At 34.9% G+C, this 18350-nt stretch overlaps 1 protein-coding gene across 1 annotated transcript in view; it reads right to left on the bottom strand.

Moving 5' to 3' along the window:
• LOC136036300 (zinc finger protein Gfi-1b-like) overlaps nt 1–14044 on the bottom strand; it is a 29622-nt gene extending 15578 nt beyond the window's left edge. The window contains exons 1-3 of the mRNA XM_065718452.1: nt 13714–14044; nt 6326–6903; nt 2598–2748 (exon numbers count right to left, since the gene is read on the bottom strand). Of these exons, the coding sequence (XP_065574524.1) occupies nt 2598–2748; nt 6326–6903; nt 13714–13864 (880 nt within the window). The 5' untranslated portion in view covers nt 13865–14044. The remainder of the gene's footprint in view (nt 1–2597; nt 2749–6325; nt 6904–13713) is intronic.
• Between the last annotated feature and the right edge of the window lie 4306 nt (nt 14045–18350).

The following is an 18350-nucleotide window of genomic DNA, read 5'->3' on the forward strand; positions in this document are numbered from 1 at the left end:
ATATATTACTAGGTCATAAGATGAACATTTCTACAGGTTTTCATGTTTTAGACTTAAGAATTGAAATATACAATTATAATTTTTTAGTTACTTATTGAGCTATTGAGTTATATTGTCATAGGAACCTGCTGGTCTTAAGTTTAACATGGCTCTTTACTTTTCTTTGACAAATTTCTTTTTCGGAAAGGTAATTCTAATTAAATTTTCTTTGAAAAACTCCTTTTTATGGATTTTTTTTTAATTTCTGTGAGTTTTTATAAAGTTCTTTATGTGTTTATAAAGAAAATATTTCAACAATGCTTACGGTTTAGACTTAAGCCACGCTTATAAGAGTTGTAACTTATAGATTTATAACTTAAAATGCTTACCACAGGGCTCTAGGGGTTGTATCAAACTCGGGAGGCATTGTTATATGACCTTTGGACTATTTTGAATAAAATGGTTTTCCCAAATTTCAATCAGATACATTTGGGGAAAATGTATGTAACTAGTTCCCTGGCGGGAACTAGTTACACTCCTATCACTTTTGACTCTTTGAAAGGGAACTAGGAATTTCAATTTCCAATCAAATGAGCCTCCTCCAAAGTCTGTATGAACACCTCTTCCTTAAGAAGATCTATGCACGCCTGTGGCAAAACTTTTAACCTTTTCCCTGGTCTCTGGGGGCTTTTTCCACCCCAGAGGCATTTTTGTATGATATTTGGACTATTTTTTCAACATGGCTATATCAAAATTCAGATCAGATGCTTTTGGGGGAAAAGGGCTATGGGAGGGGATGGGGGCTGTTTGCCCTCGGATCGCTTTCGAATCTTAGAAAATAACTAATAATTTCAATTTCTGCTGAAATGAATCTCCCCCAAAGTTTATACGAACACCTTTTTCCATAAAACCTTATATACCCCCGGAGTATAACTTGCGACACTTGTCCCTGGCTCTGGGGAGTTGTATCAACCCTGGAGTATTTGTTATCTGATTTTACATTATTTTGAACAAAATGGCAGTATTTTGATCAGATGCATTTGGGGAAAAGTGGGCGTGGAGGGGGACTAGTTGTCCTCCGATCACTTTGACTATTAAAAAAAGCCCTAGAACTTCCTATTTCCAATTGAATAATCCGCCTCCAAAACTTATGCGACTGACCCTTCCATATGGTACCTCTGGAAAAAAGAACAACATTAAAGGTTTATAGCCTCTTCTAACGCAATAGCCTTGCCTCTGATAAGAAGCTTTTAAAGTACTGAAAAACATTCGCGTGAAGAGCGAGGCATTGAGGCGAGGGCATCCCCTTCATATATAGAATAATTTCTGTTCGTTTTAATCTGTAATGTTGCTTCTTACTTTCAGTTGAAAAAAAAATATTTAATTACCGCATGAAACGTTTATACTCCTTTTCAACGAATTAAAGATGACATCTTCAGGATTTCTTACATCAGGAGACCGCTCTGTTTGGTAAGATCTCAACATCAGGCTCATAAATAGTGGAAAGGGTCTTTTGGGCCATACTTTTCAAGGCTTCTTGATATTTTTATAATGTTTGCTGCTTTCACATTTTCATAAAAATTGGAAAATTTTGTATTTTTTTTTTCAAATTGCCATTCTTAACATTTGAAGTAACTTAGTCCACTTGGGGAATCTGATTTTAAAAAAAAAATTATTGAAGGAAAATCATATACCCGTTTACAGGTATGACATTCATTATATACAAATAATGTTGTGTCTAATCGTTGCTTAAAATAGAGGTGACATGGTCTTGGCATTGAGTTTCCCATCAGAGATTTTGTTAGTCGTTACGTTAGGGTGAAATATGTAATAAACTACTTTCCTATCCTTAAAGATTTATCAAAGACTAAAGCAGTCAAAATGAAATACTAAAGAAAAATGTAAGAATAACGCTTCTATTTCAAAATGTACTAAAAGGTGAAAAAATGTATGCTAATTAGAAATTTTAATTTTAAGTGACTGAAAGTGGAAACAAGGGCAGTTATCACATGTCTCATGAAGATTCATAGACGACTCTCTATTTCATAACCACTTCATGCTTTCTTTTAGTGTCTTACAATTTCCTGATTGCAGGAACGCCTTTTTTATACTTTTTGTACATTAAAGATAAAAGCAATAAAAAAAGATTGTTAAAAAAAGATTACATTTTACAGTATAGCCCAAGTAAGTGGTTTTACTAATGATGAAACACAGATGCGATAACCTAGTATTGAATTAGAGAAGCTGATTAAAAACAATATTCATAGATGTGTTTATTGTAAGTTTCATTTTTGACAGAGCTACATCATCCCATGCGATGCATAATGACAACCATCATTTATTCCTTGATTTCATGCATTTCCTTCCTTCAAGTCAATCCATTAATGATGCAGCACAGATTACATAGCCTCCTTTTACTATTATAGGATCCACTTTATTCAATAAAGCAAGCAGATTTTCCACCTGCCTCGTAAAGTTTAAAAAAAAAAATCGGAAAAATGTAGATCAAAAAGTTATTAAATTGAAAACACATGGCGAGATGGCAAAGGAACAGCTGCGTTGTTGCTAGTGAAATGCGGGCAAAATTAACTAAGGTTTGAGGAAATCTCGAACTATACCTGTATGTATGTAGGTATGCTTTTTCATGTCCGACTTCTGATGAAATCTCTTCCCACAGAATTGACATGGGTACGGTCTTGTATCTGAGTGAATTAACAAGTGGGTCGACAATGTCGATGACCGTTTGAAGCATTTCCCGCACTGCTTGCACTAAAAGAAAACTAAGTATATACCTTTGAAGTTTCTACAGCAGTTCTTTGGCTTGCGCCGAAGATCTACTCCTTTGAGATATCGCCATACTAAAGACTCAAGATTCAGATTTATAATAATGGTAAACTCCTCATTTTAAGGGAATCAAGGGAATCAACTAAGGGAGTAGGCTTCTCCTTAAGATAACTTTAACTGTAATCCCACAGTTTTTTATTCCCTTTACCGATGGATTAAACATTGAATTTCATAAAAATAATAATTTCACAAACATATTTCACAAAGTGGTCTTTATTGGTCTTGTATCTGAATTGACAGGGATATTTGACAGGAGAATTGACATGGGTATGGTCTTGGATTTGAGTGAATTAATAAGTGGGTCGACAATGTCGATGACCGTTTGAAGCATTTTCCACACTGCTTGCACTAAAAGAAAACCAACATAGACTTATGCAACTACAAACTCATCAAATCACGTTATATCACCAGAATCCAATATAATGACCAAGCTGGTCCTCCCTCTTGCCTTGCTAAAAGAATCATCTTTATTGGCTTCCCCAATATCCCAATGGATTGACCAAAATCCTTGCGCCCAAAACTCGTACTTTTTAAGAAGATGAGATGGAAAGTGATAAATATCATTCTACAGTCGGTTTTTATGACCAGTGGCTATTGGGTTTGTATCCACTCATGATAACTGCGTGTATTTAATTACGTAAGAGGGAGCGGAGAGTTTTCAGAAGAACAGTGATTTTTGAATCCGTTGATCTTGAATTAAAATAAAGTAGCTGTGGGCATCAAGCCATGGCTAATTGTAGAAAAAGCCATGACAAATAGTCCAATTGAGTGAGAGGCAAATCTGGCATAAACCCTTATTAGGACTGTGTAAAAATGATGTCAGATCATTTGTTGACAGAGAAGTCTATCTATCATCGGTTCATGCGTCATTCCTAGGACAGAACTAAGTTAGATAGTCATAGAACTAAGGGATGACAAACAAATAAATAGATGACAACAAGAAAAAAATAAATAGACAATCAGATAACCTTCTGTCTTCCTTTTCCCAACTAACGATTACTAAATGAATGAAACATTAATATCATCTCACCTGAAGTTTTACAAAAATAAGACCTCTATTTTACCAAAAGTAAAAAAAAAAAAAAAAATACTCTTAGCTCCTTCCTAAAAGAAGTGGTAAAAGACCTTGACCTTGGTAAAAGACCTTGCTAAAAGAATAAATCATAATGAAGGATTAATGAAAGAAATTAAGAGCGACGTAAAATCGCTTCAACAAAACCAACATTTTTGTTTCATCTTTAGCAGCTACCCCAGTATCCCCATGGATTAACCAAGTAGGGAGGGTCTAGCTTCTCTTCTGAAATATGAGGAACTATCGATCAAAATATGCTTTTGGCTGTACAATTCCCGTCAAAATGTACTGCACATAGAGATTTCCCCTCCCCCAAAAACGGTTGAGGCCCTTCAAAATGGAATTCCAACTACATTCCGTTATTATTGACAGGAGACAAGACTAATCATAAGAACATCAAATCAATTGAAAGCTTTTAATGTTTTCTAGCATGCCTCTTTGGTAGAGTTCCCTATATAGATTTAGTTTATTCATTATAGTAAATAACTAGTTAAACAGCTTGCTAGGATATACCCACCCCCAGATTGGCCCTGTCAAGTAGTCCACCTAGGGCTATAAGAAAATCAAATGTTTTGACATTTGAAAAATGAAGTTGAAAGTTTGATTAGGTGTGTTTCACTTGGTGAGGAAATAAAGCTTCAAGGTCTTCGAAAGGCCAAATTACCAAAGACCTCTCAAATTACCAAATTAAGGACTCAAATTACCAAATGGCCAAAGACCTCTACTTCCAGAGAGATTATATGTTTAACGATAAGGCATAGTAGTTTTTTTGTGTGTGTTCTTCGTCCAACTGTTTTATACTTTGAAAAATTCAGCCGACCATAGTTGGTCAAATAAAATGAAGACTAAATCCACATCAACGCCTCAAAGGTTAGGTTTTTGTTTTATGATGTACCACAGGTACTTTTCAGCCAAGTAGTTTACAGGTACTTTTCAGTGTTTATGACCAAAATCTCAAGAGATTTACGATTATGCAGTGAACAATTTTGTTTTGAGGATTAGTCCTTGTCAGCAGGGGTTTTTTTTCACAGTTAAAAAAAGTTTGGAAGAATAGAAAGATAAGTCTACAAACCAAGATTAGAATATTGGAAGCTACAGTGATGACAGAGGTCAAATATGGTTCTGAAGCATGGACGCTCCGAAAAGCAGATGAAAATTTACTAGATGTTTTCTAGAGAAATTGCCTAAGGATTGTTCTGGGTACCCGGCTGACTGACCGGATTTCAAACAGTAGGTTTTACGAAAAATGTGGTTCAATCCCGCTTTCTAGGGCTATAATGAAAGAAAGGTTGAGATGACTAGGCCACGTTCTACGGATGAAGGATGGCAGATTACCAAAGATTGTCCTTTTTGGCCAACCGATCGGGGCTACACGGAAAGCAGGTCGTCCTTGTCTGGGTTGGGAGGATGTCATAAATAAAGATTTAAAGGAAATAAAAACTTCCTGGGAGGGTTATATTCATATTCCCTGTGTCCCGGTGTCCCGGTCGTCATTTTTGTCCCGGTCGTCATTTGTGTTCCGGTGTCCCGTTCTGTAATTTCTCTTCGAGTGTCCTGGTCGTCATTTATATTCCCTGTGTCCCGGTCGTCATTTGTGTCCCGGTGCTTTGTTGATGGTGATTGCTAATCGAACATTCCTTGTGTCCCGGTCGCTTTCTCTTTGAGTGTCCCGGTCGTCATTTATATTCCCTATGTGCCGGTTTCCCGGTCGTCATTTGTGTCCCGATGTCCCGGTCTCTAATTTCGTCAGTCGACAAACATGACGTCACTCGACAGACACACAGACAACTTATTTATATATATATATATATATATATATATATATATATATATATATATATATATATATATATATATATGTATGTATTTTAAAAAAATGCAGAATCAAGTCTTATAACTACGGGGAAAAGCAGCGAAGATATAGCAACAAAAGACATTGGTCAATCGTTGTTTACAATGTGTGGTACATTCTGTATTTAATGATTCAGTTTGTTTCCTTGTTTTTCTATTTGTAATTTTACACTATTCTTGAGAGCGGTTTCATTCATTTTTTTAATCCTGAGGGATTATCTTTTCTTGTTTTGATTTGCAAACTAAACACAACAATAGGGCGAGAACTGGGCAAGGAATGTTAAATGGTAGTTTCAAAAAAAAAAACTTAGCGGCCTTTATCTTTTTTTGATAATTTTCTACCAGTTTTATAAGTTTCATAATCCTTTTTAAAAATTCTTGCAGAATAAAATTTAATCCGTATCATCCCATTTCAAGGACGTTAAAACAGGTTTTAGAACTATGTCCTTCAGTAAGAAATTGAAATCACGAAAAAAAAATGAACTTATGCCACAAATTATTAGGTAGGTTAATTTCATCCTTGAAGCGTGTCTTAAAGATTTCGCCCACAACCACAGTTTAAAATGCCGCTGTACTTACCGAATACGTCCTGTCTGACGATGTTGACTCTATAGAACTATCTTGTGACAAGCTATCTGAAAATGATCTTGCAAATGTGGCAAGCATATCATCGTGTGATTTTTTCACATGTTCCTCATAATCTACAAATGAAGGTAGTTCAAGTTCACATACACTGCACCGAAAGTTACTCTTGGATCGCTCTGGAAGTCTTGCAGCTAAAGGTCTTGCAGCAACATCTAACTGCAAACGTAACCTTGCAAACGGATCCAACGGACGGAATAACACCGGATAGAGAAGCTGCTGAGAAAGCTGATAAAGTCCTGATGAAAATCCATTGTAAAATGCAGCATAGGGGTTTAATTGTTCTGAATGATAACCAGAGCTTGTGGCAACGCTGCTTGTTTCATCTGATTCCATTTCTTCTGGGTTATCTTTCCTACTTAGAGACTCCCCTTCACACATTGATGCAGGTGACCAAATGGAGCCTTTTTTAGTTGATGTTTTTGTACTGAGATTTAAGGGTCTCTCAGTTTTTGTAACATGCGTAGAATTGTCATTTTCTGGGTCAAATGTTGTACTGGTGCTGGATTGACAACCTATAAGAAGAACAATTTTGCTTTAAAATAAAAAAAAAATAAAAATTCAGTAAATAGAAATACAGGAATTCAGGTGGAATTAAAAAATAAATTTAGACACCTTTCTGAACTTCACTCAATAGCGCTGGTACCTCATGTTGAGCTCGTTTGTATCAAGTACTATCAAGAAGTTGTTTCCAAAACGCAGTGTTGCTAACGCTAACAACGGCAAAAACTTATGAAAGTAAAGGTGGGAAGAGTTGAAGTTATTTGTCGTTATAAAGGATTTATACTACGTTGGATAGGCTTAAGCCTATACAATAAGGACACCTACAAATGTGATTTTATCAGTTAGTAAAGACCATTCACAGCCTCTTAACCATTAATGTTAACTTGAGTTTAAACAGAAAAGAAATCCAGGTTATCTTTTTCTGTCTTGTTTTTGCATTCATTTATGGTAATTGTGGACTCGCTGAAAAATATCTTGTCACCAGTGATATGCATTCAAAAACAAGGCTCAGTTTACAATACAGTTGGGGACATGCACTTCCGGAGGACCGCATAGGCTTTTGGTACCTAGCCCTCCGAAGTCCTAAATTTCCTGAATTTCTTGGAACTTTTTTTAAGTTTTGAAGCAAATTCTATTCTTATTATTGCCACCACTCCAGTCATATTAGTTTAAAACCTATGAAAATGCTTAAGCCTTTAAACCATTTGATAAAATGGAGGACATCGAGTAAACCAGACTGATGCCCACTCGGCACTGAGTAACTATGTAACTCAAAACAATCAAAAGGTACCACAAACAGTAGTGGGGCTACCCCCAGCCCTTAAACTATGTAAAGGCTATTGCATTATCTGCACTTCACTGAAAACCAAATACACTTCAATTTTTTTTCTTGTACAATTGCTACAGTGAAAAATCAAAATTCCTTTATATAAAATCTTAAATCGAAAATTACAGTGATTTCTAGAAAATAATGTAATCGTATATTAGACATACAATTTATTTGAATAAGTTATTTCTTTTCTTTTTTCGATGCTTTGAAAAATTATATAGCACTTTTAAAAGAATACATGCAATTTTTAATAAAACACAAATGATACAACAGCTTTTACAAGAATTATGGGCGGAGGAGAGCAGTAGCCCAACTACTGTTTTTAATTATTTCTGTTCGTTTTAACTTTAATTGAATTATTCATTTTATTATCGATATCATTTATTCATAGCTAGTAATTTCTAACCTTTTTAAGTTTGAATGATTATAGAACTTTATTTCTGCTTGTGCCAGGTTTTACTATGGATTTCTTTTCTGGACAAAATTGTTTTTTTTCATTAATAATGGGAAACATCTCCATATTTGGTTTTGCGTCAAGTTTAATAAAGAAACATGCGTGAGAAATCAACATAAAAAAGACAAAAAACCTAAGAACCCAAACAGCTTAGGGAGGTGCAACTTCTTTTCGGAGGTGTAGTTGTCTCTGGGAATGAACAGATTTTTAATGCCAGAATTTTTACGAACCAAAAGCGTTGTCAAATTTATCTAATTAATTTTACTCATGCATTTTCTAAGTTCATCGTGGCATCACTGGCGCAAAGGCTGCTCTATTAACGCCATAACCTAGATCAAAGTAAAAGAAAAATCTCGTAAGATCGCTTTTTTCAGGTATAAATTGACCTTAGATAGTTCAAAAAGCAAACAATGTTTCATTTTTCCTGTCCTTGGTAGTTTAATAGCAATTAGCTTCGCATATTAACAATTTTGGTTTCTCTTTTTTAAGTGTATTTTTCTTTCTAGGATCAAATGGAGTATGCAGTGGTGTAGCAAGGAAAAGGGAAGGAGAGCAGCTGCCCCGGCTGCAGCCTCTGCAGGGGCACCAAACTGAGTTTTTTGCACTTATATTGTGGTAGTGAAGGTGTGGGAGGGTGCCAAAACTAACATTGTCCGCAGTTGCTGAAAACCCTAGCTACCCCTCCGAGATTCTGTTCAGTTTTTACTTTGTAATCCTGGGACTTTCTTTTCCTTTATTTTTCTCTGGGTTTTCTTTCTCAATTAAACTGCACTGAAAACGGGGTCTTCCCGGAAAACTTGTCGTTTTTAATAATGAAATAAGAGAAGAAAATTCTGTGAAAGAAGTCTCATTCTCTCGGCTTTCGTAAAGATTCTCAGTATAAAAATAATTGAATTCATTTTTAGTTCGTAAATGACGCTTGTCGATAACAAAGTTCATGCTTCGGCCCTGCGTTAACTCTGATTGAACCCTGGGTCAATAGCATCAGAGAAATATCTTTCCAGTCTATTCTAGTCTGCCAAATCAATCTGGGTCAATCTCGTTTGTCATTGGATGAAAATAATTGTAATATATTGAAACTTATCAAATGTAATATTTTTCTGTAGAGTGAGTTGAAGCGACATTGTCAGTAACGTCGAATTTCACATAGAAAGTGTTAAAAACAAAGTCCAAAATTCTGAACAAGAGTTTAGACTCTTGACTCAAATCAGACTCTAGAATCAACTCTAGACTCAAATCACAAAGTTTTAGACTTGTAATTTTGTTATTTATTAATCAATAAACTATACAGCAATTACCATGAATGTCATTTTGAGCATTTTGCATACAAAAAAAAGCAAAAACAAAGACAGATGATTTAATTGGGGTGGTGGTACCGCTATACACCTTGAAGTGGTGCCTCATTAACGTGTCATACACAGACAAATTTTACAAGAATTGAAACACTGTCAAAAAATGTAACTTTTTCAAGCCTTCGCGTAAGCAAAACAGCAACCAAGACGCATCAATACAGCGTTCTCTAAAGCCAAAAACAGCGTACTGAAACCTCCTCTGTAGCTCATTCAATTTTAATGATGGTGATGAATAATAGCGTTGAATTCTTAAGTTAGGATAATTGCACTTTTGCAATATACGCTATTTTGAACGTTACTATTTTAATCACTTTATTTTTCAACGATTAATGTTATTTTTAGCAATTGTTCTTTTATGTCAGACAGCTCTCAAATAAAATTGCAGATGCTCCATAGAGCGAGGAGTAAATAAAATTGCTGATTGGCATTTTGTACGCTTTCCATATTTTATTTGTTTTTATTACTATTTAATAATCATTGCAATTACATTTCACTTGTTAACTGTGCGCCAGTGCACCGCAACAGAAATGGACCACTTGGTGCCTTTCCAACATTTTTTTTTTATGAACAATACAGAACGAAGGTAAAAAGAATTTAACTCTCAATTCGACCCCGTAAACCTTATAAAATAATAGGCTATTATTTGGATTTTTTATATGATTACAATTTCACTCATTAGAAAACACAGTTGTTTGCTCAAAAAACTTTCTTTGTACATACAATCTTTACACTGGATTTGAATATGCAGCGGTGAATTTTCCACAGCTTACAGCTTCTATGTAAAAAAAACTTTTAAATAGTTTTTCCAAGACATTTTGAGGTTTCAGAATTTTAGAAAAAATAGTATTTCTACGAGGTTTTGGGTTTTCAAAATTTTAGAAAAAATCCAATATTTTCAGCAAATTTTTCTAATACTGTTTTTTTTTATTCTAAATTCAAAACCGCAATCAAATTTTTCTAACACCCAAGATTTTGGAGTGATTCTTTCCCATTGCTGGTGTCTCAGCCGAAAATGAGACTGCCGCTAAGCTTATTTAGTTTTTTTTTCCTTATCTTTATGTCTTTTAGTTTATTCATGTCCATTTTTCATCCTTATTTTGAGTGAGTCAATCGCTATCTTCTGTTGTCGTTGGTCTTTATATTGAATTAAGTTTATTGAAAGTTAACACCTGCCTACAATCAAATTAAATCGTTTGACTCAGTGGGGTTAATTGCAAGGGAAGGTTGGAGGGGAGCGGGGAATTTTCCCTCTAGATTTTGAAAAATAGCTGTTTTGGGTATTTTCACTGCAAAATGCCTTTTTACGGGAATTTTCGTTGTAAAACTAAAAAGACGACACATCTATTCCCACTAGATTTGAAAAAAATATGGTGATTACCCCCATTCATTTTCCGGAATTGACTTCACTTTTTTTTAGATATCCCAAACGCTCAAACGTACAGTGAGAATAGTTCGTAAATTAGTTTGTGCAATGTTATGCTTGGTTCTCTTATTGTAGTTGGCCTGATTGTCATGGAATAGACTGTTTTGATCAGTAAGGTTGGATAAAAAAGTAACAAAAACGTTTATACGGGTCTCCCTGAATCAAAAGTTTCCCGTAAATTAAAGTGAAATAATCTATTTTGTGATGATAAATAAAATCTAAGGGGAAGGTAGTTACAGTAGCATGAGTAATCTAACTCTTCTTCAAAAGCCGTAGATGTTAAATCAAATTGCTTTGCGGTGACGAAAACGTTAAAGTAAAAGGGTGTAGGCCATGGCCGTACCCAGGGGGGCTAGGGGGCTTGAACCCCCCTGAAAAATTTGTCCGACTCATAAAAACGTAACAAAAATGAACTAAACAATTTTTTGATAGTTTTGACCCCCCCCCCGCCGAAAAAAATATTTGTAAACCCTTCTCCCCCGGAAAAAAATCTTAGATACGGCCCTGGTGTAAGCTTTGTAGGGAGTAGTCAAAATTGCTTCGAAATATCATCGGAAAAACTAAGCTGCCAAGAACGTATCCAGGATTTTTTTCGGGGAAGGGGGGGGGGTGTTACAAAAAAATTAAAACACAAATCAAAAATAGTTTATACTCATTTTTGTTACGTCTTACGAGTCAGACAAACATTTTGGGGAGGGGTCTCAAACCCCCTCACTTCCCTGGATACAGCCTTGTAAGCTGCAGGAAAATCATAGAAATCAGGACTTTTGAATGAGAGACAGGCTCAAACAAAGTTGAATATAGAGCAAAATCTTGGGAGGGGAAGGAGGAATGTGACAAGGGAGTCAATAATCGACTAAATTGACATATTTTCTTTTTTTTTAAGTGAAAAACAGAGAAAAGCATGGAATGACGACTCCAGAACAAAATATTGGGGGAGGGTCTTCCCTCGCCCCCTGGATCTGCCAGTGCGCAGAGAGGCCCCTATTGCGTGTACGTGTTCATTCGGGGAGAAAAAACGCCAATAAAAAGTACAGTATTTCCTATCAAGTAGACACGAACGAAAGGTGGAAATCTATTCAGTCCCTCTCCGACTCTTACAATACGTCCAGGGTCTTACAAACATCCCTTTTCTTTTCGTATAATTAACCAGTTTTGAAGTTTTATTGAATTTTCTTCCCATGAAGGAAGAGCCACCCATCTAAACAGATTCTAGTGTACAAAGCAGTCGCCCAATTGTGCTGATTTGACTTTAACTCATCATGGTTTGGCAACAGTTTTATTAATGTCCTCTTTACAAGTAAAAACTGTAATAACAGAGTTTGTACTTCATTCCATTCATAAAAAAATTATTTGTTGGATTATCGGAGTTACTTTTACTTTAACTGTCTCCGTAAAGAGACAGTTTTACTTAGACTTTTACTTTAGAGACAGACTTTTACTTAAAGTGTCTCTTTACTTAAAGTAAAAGTAACTTTACTTTTACTGGGCATAATAATTTAATTGTCTGGGAATAGCCCAGGAGTACACACAAAACTTCGCTTAATTTATTGATGGACTGAACAGGTCTATTAATTGAAACGATTAAAACTATTTATTAATATAACTAAAAATAAAAATATAATAATAATATAAAAAATAAATTAATTTTACAAAATTTAATAATTTAATAAAATAATTTATATAGAATAATGAAGGATTTAATCAAAAAATGATTCTATTAAAACAAATTTTTCGCTACGGTTATTTTCCCTTAAACTTTGAAACCTGGAAGAAAACAAAGCAATATTCAGATTTTTTGCCAAAAGTTCTGAGAAATTTAGAGTAGCAATTATGATTAAACATTCAAATTGATTTTTAATTTATTTCAATATGTATAATTTGCTCCCTCAACTAACTATAAAATTCTATAAAAAACACTATAAAATTCTGAAAACTACTTTTAAAATGTTAAAACACTTACTTATATCATTCTTAGAGGGGCTTCACTTTATTTTACCCTCATCACCCCTTATGGTCAAATATATAGTCCAAATCATACATTCTCCATGAATTTTCCCGTTGCTTGATGAAAGGGACGTTACTTGTTTTCCGTTAAACTAATTTTATAGAAAAGAGTCACGTATGGAAAATTCATGGAGAATGTATAATTCGAGCTATAAATTTGAAAATCAGGGGAGGGTTTAGCAATGTGAAGCGCTTTTATGACTAATATCACTTAGTAATTACACTTTTGAAAGGAGTTATTTTTAATTTTATAGTTTCCTTCTGAGGGGACAAACCTCTAAACTAGAACCCATTTCACAAAATAGTACTAATTAAAACAAACAAACAAAAAATAATATTGCATATGTCCAAGGGCATCCGTGCGTCTTAGGGGGGGGACTACCTTAACTGAAAATGAATCAGATCATACAATAAATATAAATTGTCTGAACATATTTAAAGTCCGACTTTGGTTATTATAATGATTAGTTCAGAAAAGGGAATTCACCGATGGCTTTTCAGGGTAGATTTAGAGCAAAATCTTGGGGGGGGGGTATAAAAAGGGCACCAATAAGCAATATCTTGGGGACCAATGTGACAAGGGCGCCAAAAATTTACCAAATTGACAAATTTATTTTTAAAAAAGAGTGAAAAACAGAAGAAAAAGGAATGAGGGGCCCAGAAGAAACTGGGGGACGGGGTCCCCACGCCACCCTCCAAGACCATGTTTTTAATTAAACTGACATTGGATACAGAAAAAAAGATTGCCGTTATTACCTCTTTTATTCAACGGCTCAAAAACTCTAAAAGCACTATTTTCAGACGGGCGTATGTTCATTAGATTATATCCTTTCGTAATTTCTCCTGTGCCAGTCGAGAGCGTCTCGGAATCACTATCATCCGCTAAAATCGGTGTCGGTGATGCCATTGATTTCACTTAATATGCAACCTGCTCGTTAAAACAGCTTAGCACCTTCTGAAGTTGAAAGGTACTTTTGAAGAAATTAGATTCAGATTTCATATTGTAAAGATTGGCTACTTCTGCTTGGATTTGAGCGCAGGGATTGGCTGAAACAATTACAAACGAGCCAATCACAAAGCAGCTTCAAAGCTGGATGTCCAGGTGTGCGCCTAATTTGAATGCTGGAAATGGTTAATCTTGGATATGAAATTGATTAGAGACTGGGGGATTGAGTTTCAGTCAATAAGGTAAAATAAGGGAAAAGTTTTTGCCCATCAAATGAACTGAGTTTTAGCAACGAGGTATTAAACATGCAAACGGTTAAATAGTCCATAAGCGGTTAATTAGTAAAAAGTGGGAGAATTCGATCACCGAATTGGTGTAATTGATGACATGCAAAAGCAGCCTCGGTATTTATTTAGAGTGAGGGTAAGACTTATTTTTTCTAAGCAGAGGGTTGGGGATAGTTTGTCAGCAAGAGAAACAGGATATTTTATAAGAAGATTTACTATATTAAAAACAAAACAAAGAAAATATTTCACTCCTATTTTATGGTTTAATCGTGGGTACCCATAAGCTGAATTTCAGGAGGGAGGCTATGAAAAATACTTTATATCCTTGAATATCAGTATATACTTTATTATTTTCATTAGAGGGTACCATATTATACGAACTCACGATGTTCTCTTTAATTTGTAAAACATAAATGGCAGGACAGGGGAGCATGTGTTTAATTACTTATTCTCGATGAAAATTAACTTGCAGAGTTTAAAGTTTATTTTTTTTCGACGTTGCATGATGTTTTTCTTAGAACCAGTAGTCAAAATAATCTTTTGGAGTTCGGATGGAGGGGTCTGTCACCCGCATAGATATCTTGAAAGAGTTCTACGCCGTGTTGCGCTTATAAGTTTACAAATTTATAAGTTTGGACAAGTTTATAAATCTGTTTTTCACTTTATATGATCAATATTTCATCGATCAGGAGAAATACACCTTCGAAAGGGGGAAGGATCATCCTGAGGATTATATCATCTAATCCAGTGTATTATGCTATTGCAGAGGTTTCAGGCCCCTGACTGAGAGAATATTAAGTTTAGCCTTGTTCCCAAAAAGGGTGATCATGGAGTTGTGTTTGGATGTTTGATTATTCCATGGGTTTTCTTTTTGAACGAATGGCCAGACAATATCAAGAGAGGGCTCCTTTGAATTAAAGTTAAAAATCCCATTATCCTTTTTAAGCAGAGAATGGTGTAGCACCACATCAGAAGCGTTATTTTCTATGGGGTACGGTGGGGGAAGCTGCCCTTGCCAGACCTTGGTTTATCCCCTTAGATCCCAGTTTGTCCTCCAGCTGATTTTTAGTTTCATAAAAATTCTTGTCAAAACTAAGATAAACCTGCTTAATTTAAGCATCCACAAAAACAGGTCAACCTTCTTTAATGTATCGTTACTATTATGGTATTACACGGTTTATTTTTCAGATTTTGCTGTCATTTTCGCTTGATTTGGGAAAAATGGCTCCAACTTGACCCCTCCCAAGTATTTTTTTAAAATTATACCACTGCAGCAAAACAAAGCAGCGTTTTCTGTCATTTTGTGGCACAAAACAACAATTATGGCGCAAAGAAAATCTAAAAGGTATCGAGTAAAATTCTGAGGTAGTTAACTTATTTAAAACCACTGAATAATTATAGATTGTGATTCCCAGTCTCAGAGGTAGTATTTCTGTGTGGTGAGGGGACTGTTCTTAAATAGTTATGTGGTATATTTAAAATAAATGGTTTACATAAACAATTGTTTAAATGCTTCATTTAATTATGTTGATTAATTTGAGGCATGCTAAAATTTTGTGTATTGGTAAACGCTTTTGCATCAGCAACTATTGAGGAAGACTGGATTCGGTTGATCTTTCTGGGGATGTGGGAGCCTAGAGTCTCAAAAAGATTCACTATTTTTTAAGGCATTTGATCCCTTACTTTCGCAACCATGTTCTTTTATTCGCGAATTGGACTCTGTTACAGACTTATTCTAGGTTGAATTCTTCCATTCACTTTTTCCGAATTGATTCAATCGTTTTAGTCACTTGTTACTGCATAAAGGAAATTAAGTAAAAGTTTAACAACAAGCAGTTGAATGATATGTATGCTGTGCCCCCTTCATATTTTGGATATGATTTCCTTTATGCAATCAAATAATATGCAATCTAAGGTTGGAAATCTATTAAAACAAAAAGCATGTTTTCATTCAAATAAAACTGCAGGGTGGGCTTAATACTTGAAGCGAACAGAATTTATTCCGTATATGAGGGGGTTGTCCCTCATCAACCCTCTCCTCTTTAGGATAAAGTTTTACTTTTTGTCTGAATTCCTTGAGAACGACAGCTCAAACACAAGGGCTGTTAATTCGGGGGTGGAGGGATGAGGGATTGGTAAGCCCCCCTCCATATACAGGATAATTTCTTTTCGTGTTAAGTTTTGATGTCGCTCTTTATTTTTAATTGAAACAAATTCTTTTTTATTTGATTTCTACCTGGGATGTCGTCTATTTGCTTCTTTAAAGTTAAAGCTTTTTCCACAAAACACGTTTTTTAAAGAAAAGTAAAGAGCTCCACTAAGCCAAAAATGAGCAGAAATAAAGTCAATTAACCTTTCAAGCGTAAGACTACCGCAGATCACCGTCAATAAATAAATGAAACTCAAAACGAACAGAAATTACAATAAATAACCGAGTCAAACTCAAACAATTGAAAACTTAAATGGGCTAACAACCACTATGCCTTCTCAAGATCAGAACAGTATTTGCACTTAAGAAAAAAAAAAAAACAAAAAAAAAAACAACAAACAAACAAACGGGCATAGTCAGATTTATATATACACGTAGGCTATACTAATATTTATTTTTTGAGTTTGACTCGGTTATTTGTTGTAATTTCTGTTCATTTTGGGTTTCATTTATTTATTGATGGTGCTTTATGGGAGTCTTACGCTTGAAAGGTTAATTGACTTTATTTCTGCTCTTTATTACTTTTTGAAAAAAAGTGGAGCTCTTTACTTTTTTTGAAAAACTTGTTTTGTGGAAAAAGATCTTTGAATTAATTTCTGCTCTTCTTTTATTGGCAACTTCTTTTTCGAAGAAAAAAAACATTCTGTGTCTTTTCTATTTTTTTTTCTTCTTTTATTAGACTCCATAGTTCGGCTTGCTATTTCTATGTTGTAAAAACTTTTCCTCCAATGTTTAATCCTGCAGGAGAAGAATGGTTTAATTTAATTTTGTACCTCCTCAAGTTAACCTGAAAAATAAAACATAATATCATTCACAAGAAATTCTATCTATACTCTTTGACAACCTGCTTACTCTTGGACTCTTTATATCTATTTAAATTGTAAGAACAGACGTAGCCCCGAAAGATTCAACTTAATAACCCCAGTCGTTACTGAACTGTTCTACTATGAATAAAATAGATGTCTCAAAATTTCGAGTGGATGTGCTTGGAAAATGAAAGGGCTTAGGAGGAGGACTGATTACCCTCCAATCTCTTTTGATTCTTAAAAAGGGAACTAAAAGTCAACACAAATTGAAGGTTTAAACGTAATACCACCAGCCTTTCCTGAAGCATTTCTGATAAGGCCTCTTGACAACCTCTGTGGGCATAGCGTGTTTCAATATTTCTCAAATTTTTTGCCGTAATACCCTTAGTTTTAGTAGCAGCAGCTGCAGTAGTAGCAAAAGAATTAATAGTAATAGCCTTAACTTTAGTGGTAGTAGTAGTAGTAGCAGCAGAAATAGTAATAATAGAAGCAGTAGTAGCAGTATTAGCAGAAGCAGCAGCATTAGGATGCAAATATTTCTGTTGGTTTGTTCAGCATCCCACAAAACAAGCCCTACCAGTTTCAACTTCACACACCAAACTCTTAAGATAATATCAGGGTCATATTCAGAATTTTTCGGGGGGAGTGGGGGATATTTAATATTCTTTTTTGTTACGTTTTTACGGACAAACATTTTGAGGGGGGTCAAACCCTTACCCCTCCCATTGATGCGGTCTTGCAAGATATTGCTGTTACGGCCACTTGACATCCTACATACATATATTATTTTTGAATAAGCTCCAACTCCCAAAAAAACCTTCTCCCTTTATTATTGTCTGAAAGTTTCAGTTTAATATCAAAATCAATTCTTGAGATACGCTCTTTTGACAATGTATATGCACATAGTGTTTTCTGATTTAGTTCAAATTTACCCTCAATATTCTAAATAGAGTAGCGTGGTAGTAGTAGCAGTAGTGGCGGCAGTAGTAGTGGTGGTAACTGTAGTTGTAGCGGTAGTATGTAAATAATGCCATTTTGATCATCTCACTTATCATTTCCTGAAAGTTTCAAATTGATATACCCAGTCAGTCCTAAGTTGAGACCTTATGACAATCCGTATACACATAACATGTTTTGATTTAGTA

Source organism: Artemia franciscana, chromosome 2, assembly GCF_032884065.1.
Source record: "Artemia franciscana chromosome 2, ASM3288406v1, whole genome shotgun sequence".
Lineage (NCBI taxonomy): Eukaryota > Metazoa > Arthropoda > Branchiopoda > Anostraca > Artemiidae > Artemia > Artemia franciscana.